This window comes from Sceloporus occidentalis, unplaced genomic scaffold, assembly GCF_023333645.1.
Source record: "Sceloporus occidentalis isolate IW3139 unplaced genomic scaffold, rSceOcc1.0.p SCAF_1, whole genome shotgun sequence".
Taxonomy (NCBI): domain Eukaryota; kingdom Metazoa; phylum Chordata; class Lepidosauria; order Squamata; family Phrynosomatidae; genus Sceloporus; species Sceloporus occidentalis.
The window spans coordinates 136,514,143-136,524,288 of record NW_028316981.1 but is presented as its reverse complement, the minus strand read 5'-3'; the positions used below and the strand labels follow the sequence as shown (position 1 = coordinate 136,524,288).

Sequence of the window (10,146 nt, the reverse complement as noted above, 5' to 3'; positions counted from 1 at the left end):
CTAAGACATTGATAAACCAGTGACTGCAAACATAATTTGTTTTACATGAAAACTGATACAGAGGCAAATTGAGAATGGCTGTATTGACAATGCAATACATGTGAATGAACTAAAAGTTTTAGTTCCCTTACTAAGTCTGAAAAGCTGGCAATCTCCCACTATTCTGCCATGTTATTAACTAACTCTTATTGTGCTTCAGGTCTTAGTCCTTTGCTGGTCCTAAACCAGAGTGCAAAATTTTTTTTCAGATGTGGTTCTGGAATGGGCTTTTCTGTTGTTGTGTTCCTAAAAATCTCTTGAAAATACTGGATTCACACTGCTAATTCAAATGCTGTATGTACAAGTAGACAATTATATCAAGTTACTTTATAGATAAAAAGAGAATTATATGCTTGAACAAATATTTATTTCTGAAAAGTGATAGTAGCATAATTGAGAATGCTCCGGCATTCATTTATGGAAGCAGAGGCTGCAATACACTAAACACACACAAACAAACAGTTTAAAACTTCACTTTGGATCAGTGCTCTGCACTGACAAAAACCAGGTATAATCTATAATCTCAAATGCAAAATTATGTGCCAAGGAAACCAGTTTGTTCATTCAGAATTAATCGTGCAATTGTGCTTGAAACTAATTGGCATGATATTGGTTTTTCCAAATCTGAATTTTTACTGAAACATGATTATTATTATTTTTTGGTATAAGCAGAGATGAGGATGAACAAAAAGAAGTGGGAGGTATTTATAAGGAAGAGGTACATAGCTGAACAGTAGCAGGAGCAAATATCCAAAAGAAAGAGACAACCACTGAAAAGAAGCTACTCTCAACTATTGATTATCTTTGTAATAGTTCTCCATGTTCGCCAGCATTTTCTGCTATCAGGGCTCTAAAATGGGAAAATCCTCTGCAAATTTCATGTCAGCTTGCATACTGCACTCTCATATCCTCTTATGCCTCACAAAAGACAAGCAAATACACTTCCTGTTTCATCTTCTAGGTCAGGGTGGGGAAAGTACAACCCAACACTGAATTTTCCAGGTTAAAATTCTCCCCTGCAAATTAATTGCCGCTCTGGCAGGATTCCAGAAACAGCAGTTTGGTTAAAACATCCTAAGCACACTTAACCCGCCTCCAAGAAAACCAAAATCACAATGGAAGTAACTTCTGATTGCAGATTTTCACAAAAAATAGGACAGTTTTGCCTGTTACTGGAGAACAGGGGTGAAAATTACATCACATCACAGTTGTGCACCCTGCTCTAGTAACCATTTTGGAAAATGAAGGATGCAGCAACTATAACAGGAATGTCTTGGCACACAGATAACAGTATATGCAGCTACTGTCACAGGATTCAAAAGGAACCGTATCAAGTGTACTGCCAATCAGTACACTAGGAACCGTAATAATAACTGTTATCTTGGATATTGAAATATTCCAGCACATCTGGTAGTCATGCTCCTCAGTGATATATTAGGCCTGCTGGACACAAAAGCTTCCAAAACAAACATTTAAGGTAAGGGTTATAGTTCCTTCTTAGTGAAAGGATTAGTTTGATCAAGGGGCTTACACTTCCTCCATCACTAACTACTAGAGTTACTTACTTAGTGTTTTCCAAAACATTTCCAGTACTTCCTTAAGATTTCACACTCCAAGGCCATAATCCTGTATGGCTCGGCATAGCATAACAGGTCTACATGCAGACCTACGCTAGACTGCGTCAGATGCCACCCTCTGACTCTGAAGCCCCCCTACACAGCCATTCTGTGGTTCCTGGGGAGTGGGCAACTGGGGAGTGGGCAAAACTGTAGGGCTTTCTGCCTATGTCCCCATAACCAGATACCAAATGATTGCAGCAGCACTGAGACCAGAGGATGCTGACAGACCTCAGCACTGTCATCATCAGGGAAACTTACATGTGTTTGTAAAAGGATGCCGCCCAAAATATCCTCATTTCAGGGGTCGGATCATCACCCATGGTTACATCTTTTTTTTAAAATGGTGACAGAAGTGGTACAAATTCTGTAAAACATCTATTAACAGCCTGTCAACTTATCAACTAGTGTTTATTTTATCTTGGGATTCTGGCACACAGTATTACCTTGTCACATTCCCAAATGCAAACCTTGTCCCCCCCCCCTTTTTTTTTTTTTTTTTTTTTTTTGGTGAAAGCTGCTATGATATTAACAAGAAGGATTACACCAGTCCTGTACAGTGATTATGTGCACTCTATGCTGACTCAAGGTTAGTTATACAAGTATGAAACATTCTCAGTTTGGGCCTCAGAAGCACTTTTTTTATAAAGTTCATCCAGTTATAAGAGGTAAAAGGCCCTTAAATCTTTTAATGGTTACCCATCTCCTTGAACATGAGTTTACTAATATTTGTACTTCACATATTCCAGCATATTGATTGGGAGATGCACCAAGATATGGCAACCAGATGCAATATAAAAACCAAGAAGCATACACTGGTCTAGCCAATATAGATAGGGATTTCAACAATTTTGAAACAGTTAGTGGTTAGGGCATGGAGTATCCAAGACAAATCAATTTGGGACTTGAAAATGGAGGGTTTGTGGACAGAGATCTTTTTAGACAAAAGAATGATATTGAATTTACGCATAAGATGGCTTTTAAAAAACATATAAACAATAGGTTCTGCTATAACCTAGAGCAGAGAAAATGATAGTTTGGGATATATGTCTTCTGTAGATAATGGTCCATCTTATATGCACAAGCAGAGGAGAAGTCTACTCTTTACAAATATGGTTTCACAAAGATACAGATGCTGAAGCAGAATGAACAGGCTTGCATCATTCTGAAGTGACGATTTTTGTTTTCACATTTGCAATGTCAAAAGCTTATTTTGATCCAGACATACTGAGAGAAAGATTTAGTCCCCAACCACATTGCCACAGTGCCAGACTGTATTATTCCTGAGGTTTTATAAATGCTGTACAGTGGAGATTAGGTTTTAGCTAACAGGATATCTATGACATTTGAAAAGCAGGGAAAGAAGCTTCCTAGATATGGGTTATGCTGCACTTCAAGACTAGAGATTCTTCCAAAGATCATTTCCAATAACGGCTGATGTGCCTGTGGACTTGTATCCTTGTTATTTTGCTACAAGGATAGCTTTAGCTGCTCATTCAAAGAAAGGCCAAAGTGAAGATACATCTGGAAGGGTAGCTGTCATTTCAGCATTAGAGGGGGGCACCACAGAGTGTCAGGGTAGAGGAGGCAGTGGACAGATTTGAATCTGCAAAGAGAAAGAGAAGAAATATTTTTTTAAAAATTGATCTGTAAAGATCATGTCATACTTTTGTCATAAAACCAACAAAGAAATACTTTCTGCTCTTATGTTTTGATTTCTTGACTTAAAAATCAGGAGGAATGGACTTTATTTGGAAGACAAGTGATATACACACCGGGTTGGATCTTGCTGTACACTGAACACTTCATCCACAGTCACAACATTATGTTTGTTCTCAGGACCACCATAACTCAAAGTAATCTGGAAAAACATATATACAGACCAAGAAATTATACCTGAGTTTAGACAAGAAGCACAGAAAGAAACACAAACAGAATAAAGCATATAACTGAAGTTGCAGCCTCCAACTGTTAACTTGCCTGATACAGATCATAAGGCTTATCACATCAGATACTACATACACTACAGGATAGCGGCAAACCCCAAATTTCCATAATTTTTGTTCCTGTAATATAAGAACTGAATTTAGGATTTCTTATATGCCACCAAGTCAACTTATGGTGACCCTACAAATGAGAGATCCCCAAGAGTCCTGGCCATCACTTGCCCTGCTCAGAACTTGCAAACTCAGGGCTATGGATCCTTTGAATGAATCACTTCATCCATAGTGTGAGTTTCCTCCTTCTACTGCCTTCCACTTTACAAATCAGACCCAGAGAGCAATCTATTATACAAAATCATTATCCAACTAATCTGGGTGTTTAAAATCAGCTGCGGAAATTGTGTTATCAGTACCAAAACATATGGAGGTTTGTGGGCTGGTAGCATGTGAGTGACCTTTCTCTATGCTGGCCAAGTTCCTTTCTCTTCCAGGTGCTTCTGGCATCTTCACTGTATACAGTCAGCAAACGGAGGGGGACAAAATGGGGCGTGCACCATCATTCAAGCCAATGGAGTTTGAATATCAGTGATTTACCGTTTTTGCGGGTGTGTGTGGATCCGGAACTGATCCTTCATGAAAATGGAGGGCAACTGTACTTTTTAAGACTGTGGTGGTACTTTCATTCTTACACATTTAAAGTTCATATACATCGTTTTATCAATATTTATTCACAAAGTGAAAGAAAGATTATAAATATAAACACTAAAAGGTCTGTTTACAAGGACAGGATATGCAGCAAAGAGTGTCTTTGCCATTAGGTTTGGTCATTTCACCAATGCCATTTTAAAGCCCTTCCTCGGTCCATCCACAGTTATATCCCACATATACTTTTTGCTATTTTCCCCTCACTCCAAGTATCCCTACTTCCTACTTTTTCTTTCACTCTATTTCTGATCCTCATTCACTTAGGACATTCTTTTAAAAATATAATGCCTTTACTGAAATTAGATTATTAAAACCCACTCTGAAGTCAAATGTCTTTTCAACATGTATTTGACAAATCATCTTCAAGGACTGTCCCATTCCACAACAGCAACTTGAGGGAACATTGATATCTGTGGCTTTTTTTCAGATACTTGTTGTGATTTCATTTTTCTATTATTTCTTTCTCTTGGGCTTTCCATGGTGAATCTTCATGAGACACATCGGTATGTTTTTATTATTTTATTTATTTATTTATTTAGGTATTTATATCCTGCCCTTCAGCCCTAATGGCTCTCAGGACGGCTTATAATTATTATTTTTAATCAGTTGCCTGCCCTCAGGCTTACAATCTAAAAGACACGAAACAAAAGGAGAAGGGGATGGTGGAGGGAAAGGGGATGAGGTCCAGTGGTTCTCCTCTCCCTCTGAGGCCTGGACCAAGGCAGATGGATTGGAGGGAGGGCTCTTCCTTCTTCCAGGCTAGCCCTGATGGAGCTGGACCTGCCTGGTTAATATTATATGCCCTAAACCTTTAGCAATAGATTCCACTACAAATCCACATAAATGTATGTATTTTCATGGAACAGCAAGGAGAAGAGGCATCTCTTTAGACTAAGTAATATTTGTCTATTTGTCCTTACCTGTTTGAGCACAGTGTCACCACGCAACCGCTGCAGATTTTCCAGGTGAGAGTGGAACAAGGGACTGTGCAACAATTTCACTTCCAACAGGCCTTCGATGATATAGCCAATGGTGCAATCATCAGGGAGACGAATCCTTTCGGCGGTGCTAATGAAACTTCCCAAGCTGTCCAAAGACAGGGATCAGAGAATGAAATCCTCCTAAATTCTCTTAAGCTTTGAGGGGTGGGTGGGGTGAGGGAGGTGACCAGCTTCCCAACTGGACATACCTAGCCCAGGGGCTCATCTTGAGGGCAAGGCCTCTGCTGATACAGAATCCTGCACCACCTGTGGCAAACCAGAATTTTGCAGTAGTCTAGCAAGATAAACAAAAAGTTGTCAGGAAAACCAAGTATTCTTTTTCTGATCAGCTAGTCATGCCAGATTTGATCCAAGAAATGTAAAATCTTAGAATGCTTAGTTTGCACAGCCAAATATGTTTAATTTGCACCATACAGTCCTCCCTCTGTTCTTGCGGTCTTCAGACTTGCATCCCTCGCTTATGGGCAAGGGATATATGGAGGGTGAAAGAATGGTGCACACATCCCCACACCTATATTCAAGCCAATGGGGCTTGAATATAAACAAAACTCCATTTTCACAAGGGGATCTGGAACAAATCCCCCGCAAAAAAGGAAGGGAGACTGTAATTTGATAGAAAGGTCAATCATTTTATGATGAACATTTATTGTGGAGACACAGATAATGATCTTACTTCAAAAGGCTTAGGGATAATACTAGTGAAGAGATATTAGCTTATATCCAATTATATACTAGCTGTTGGGCTTCTTGTATGGATTCTCAACTCTTTATATAGTTGCTACAATAAATTGAGTTCTATAGGACTTACAAGCAAGTATCACAGTCCAAATAATATAAAAATTGCATGGTAAGACAGAATAGCAAGCCTAGCTGCATTTGCCTTCAGAACCACAAAAAGCAGGAGGAAAACAATAAACATATGCAAAATAATAAAAATGCATGAAGTGTTAAGCAAAATCATGGTCTAACCATCCACAGATCAGTTTGTTTCTTGTTCCACAATGCAGAACTTAATTCTTTTAACTTTCTTTCAAGAAGATCCTTTCCTATGTTATGCAGTTTCTAGAGTTTTGTATTTACAAACTACCTGTAGCTGAGAAGTAACACTCAGCAGGAGTAACTCAAAACAAACAACAAAACAAACTCCTTTGCTTAGCAAAATGCACAGTATCACACTAAAAAAAATGCAAGAAGACTAGGCTTGCCAAGGCTTGCAATTGCTCAGCATGAAGATGTGCATCAGGTAAAATCTCTATCTGTACATAAGCTGAATTAGGATGTAGAGTGGCATCTATATGTCTATGAAGGACAGAATTTGCTTACAGCGGAAGAGGCCTGCACTTTCCTAAGGCAGCTGTATAAGTAAGAAAGTAACAAATTTTTAATAGTCCAGGTGGGGTTGACAGAAGAAGAGAGAAAAGTGAGTTCCTATGCTGAGTTCAGAGTAGGGGCCTTCCTGCATGCAGGCCCTATTCTACTTGTACCAAGCTAGTGCTTAAATACATGACGCCTCTAAGGCACTATTCAGAATTGTAACGAGTTACTACATCTCTAGTGAAAAGGTCATACAATTACTATTCACTGATAGCTCTTTCAGCAGCTGTGTGATTAACAGATGTCACTGGTAGACTGTCACCTGGGAACTCTGTGGATTAGGTGGCAATTATGTATCGTTCATATAGGCCTGCTCCATTTCACAGCAGGAGGAAATCTATGACTTAAATTTAGGAAGTGCACATTTTATTCAACATGCTACACACTATATTTCCAAACTGCTCTGCCTGCCAAAAAATAGACTTTTTGTTATTTAATAAAGATTCTATTATCACTAGAAGAGCTGCATTTTTCTTAATAGCACTAGCTAAAGCCCATGAAATTTATTATAAGGCATTCCCAAAAGTATGGTCTTCCTGACCCTATGACTTTATTATGTATATTTTAATTCTTATTGGTAAATCTAGTAGTATTAAAATGGTATTGGAAATTTTATATTTTAACTTTGTTATTTGCTATCTGCATAACTTCTTTGTTTTTACACTGTGGTGACCTATGGTTATAAACAATTAAAACTTGAACTGAATATTCCCAAATTGCCATCTCAATCTCGTAAAATATGAGTAGACAAAACCTGGTAAAGGATCTGAGTGGAAATAGTTGCAGAAATTCATGTGTCATGTACATTAGGGACATATTCCCTAGTATATGTTGGTGTGTGACTGGACATTCTGGCCACAGACAAAGGAAGAGAGGAATTCCCGATGAAGGTAAATAAGAATATAGGGACAGTGCAATAACTTGTGTAAGAAAATAAGGACACAATTACAGAACATGCTTACTGATGCATCATTGCGGACATGGTCTGCTGCTTCAATAGGATGGTCTAGACTTGGTCTCCCTATATACACATCTTGGCTGTGTGAGAAAGCAGACAGAAGATGCAGGAGATTCTTCACATTCACATAGTTGTCATCATCCACATGACAAAACCACCTACAAGGAAAAGCAAGCAAGAGAAAAGTATGTACAAGGTCATATAAGATTAAGAGTTAGCCCTTTCTGTTATGTCCACTTTGAAGGAAATCCTCATTTGTCAGAATCACAACAGTGACACAGCAGATCAGAGAGATGAGGATGGAGAAGCTTTCCTCAAACACATAAAATTAGACCTTCTTCTTCTTCTTCTTCTTATTATTATTATTAACCTATATTTATAAAGCACTGTAAATTTACACAGTGCTGTACATACAGTCTTTTTAATTAGACGGTTCCCTGCCTTCAGGCTTACAATCTAAAAAGACACCACACAAAAGGAGAAGGGAGTAGTGGTGGGGAAGGGGATGAGGTCCAGCAGTTCCTCTCTACCTCCAAGGCCTGGTCCAAGGCAGATGGACTGGAGGGAGGGCTTGGCTTCATAATGGATGGTTAATCTTCGTCCAGGGAGGCAAGCGACAATTATGCAAGGCCTGGGAATGCTTCTCTGAACCTTATCTTAATTGCTACACATTTTTTCCAACCAAATGTGATTTCATTATTTTTAATGCTTACCAACAATGATTATAGTAGCTTATATTAACTCACTGAAAGTCAAAAAGGAGAATTTAAAGATAAGTTCCAATTTAAATAGTAAGTCTTACTTACTTTCGCCCAGACTCCAGGAATTTATCATATTCTACTGACATCTTGCAGCATAAAGCTTGGCGGGTGTGAACAGCTGAGCAGTTGGTATTGATTACATGGTCCTCTAGAAAATAAAGATGATAACTACAGAATCCACATGATTTGTAGGAGAAACAAGTGAAGTGAGGCTCACATATGAAGAAGAGGTAGGGCATATTCAAATGTCAAATAAATACAGCACAGCAGGATCTACCCATGCATTGACGGGGTCAGGTTATATGAATATGAAATAGAAACAGTCATCATCAAGCGTGATAGTATTGATATGAAATAATAATTATGCTATAATTATGTTCAGAAATGCTATACATGCTATGAGAAAGCACAGATGAAAAAAATGGGACCTGTGTGAATGGATGATGGGAGTGACAGTGTACATGTGAAAATACTGGGTGGTGATTAAAATTTAACATGTTGTAACAGAAATTTCAGGAAACTTTAAAGTTCTAGGCCTGGCAGAGCAAAGAATTAACAAGAGGACCTAGTAAATTGAAAATCCATAAGTTTATTTCCAATTTGTCAACAAAGGAAACTTGAACTCAGTGGAATTCAAAGTTCCAAAAAGCTGAGGCCCTGAAATAATACAAAATTGGCTCTTTTTATATTATTTTAGACGAAGCTTATTCAATACATCTGATTGGCTAATTACAATTTAAACATACAGAATTCTTACAATCAGGACAGGAATATATGCATACATTAATAACTGCATCATCACTCCTCACCCCTCCTTCAGGAATTTAGTAGCTTTTTTTCTAACCTTCTAACCTTCACAGTTGCTTCCTATTACTTTGCTCTAGTTCTTTTCTAGCTTTCAAACCTCATTTTAAAAACTATTTTTCTTTTAACCAAAGTGACTCCATCTTTCTATAGCTTTTATTATAACAGGCCACTACAATGCATTACCAATAACAGAAAAAAGTGATAACTTCAAGAAACCTGGGAAGTAGCTCACCTGCTCTGAGACGTAGTTCACTATCTTCCCAGTCTGTGAATATAAATGTCTGTGGGAAACATGCAAAAACAAAGAAATTCTTTACCTACTGAAAATGCCAAAGCAGTACTAATATTGGTTTTGGTCAGAACAATAAAAAAGAGGACATTCTAGCAACCTCCAGTAAAATAAAGTGTCTTTTTCCTGTGCACAGATTTACTCAGCAGTAGAGTTTATTACTTGGTAGAGAAAGAGCCAAGTGCATCATCCAATGTTATCAGTCCTCCCCCTGCCGCCAAGTAAAAGCTCCTACAAAAACAAAGATTGAGGATTCCGTGTCCCTTATTAATGTAGAGATCCTTCACATGAGAGACGCTCCCAGCTCAGTCAGGATGTCTCTTCACATGGAAGAACTCTGTACATACAGTGATGCATGTAGATATAGCCATTGCTCATGTATAATGACTGTAGAGAAAAGGAGAGAAGTGTCTTAGGCACATAACTAATGAGAGGTAGGACCAGTCTGCACGATCCAACAATCTATCCTCACATGATATTTGAATGTATGCTTGAACCTCTGTTTTGGAGAACGTAAGTGCATATTAAAATTCTGCCTAACATAATCATGGGGGCAGGAGAATGGAAGCACAAGAGCAAGAATATCTTACACATCTCCATGAAGGGAGGAGATGTTAAACTTCAGAGTGATGCATGGAAACAAAATATGCTGT

At 38.3% G+C, this 10,146-nt stretch overlaps 1 protein-coding gene across 1 annotated transcript in view; it reads right to left on the bottom strand.

The window, feature by feature from the left end:
• Nucleotides 1-384: 384 nt before the first annotated feature.
• Nucleotides 385-10,146, bottom strand: part of LOC149322253 (beta-1,3-N-acetylglucosaminyltransferase radical fringe-like) — a 13,368-nt gene continuing 3,606 nt past the window's right edge. Inside the window, exons 3-9 of the mRNA XM_089538024.1 lie at nt 9,437-9,485; nt 8,443-8,545; nt 7,641-7,794; nt 5,493-5,578; nt 5,224-5,389; nt 3,431-3,516; nt 385-3,261 (exon numbers count right to left, since the gene is read on the bottom strand). Coding sequence (XP_089394150.1) covers nt 3,195-3,261; nt 3,431-3,516; nt 5,224-5,389; nt 5,493-5,578; nt 7,641-7,794; nt 8,443-8,545; nt 9,437-9,485 — 711 coding nt within the window. The 3' untranslated portion in view covers nt 385-3,194. The remainder of the gene's footprint in view (nt 3,262-3,430; nt 3,517-5,223; nt 5,390-5,492; nt 5,579-7,640; nt 7,795-8,442; nt 8,546-9,436; nt 9,486-10,146) is intronic.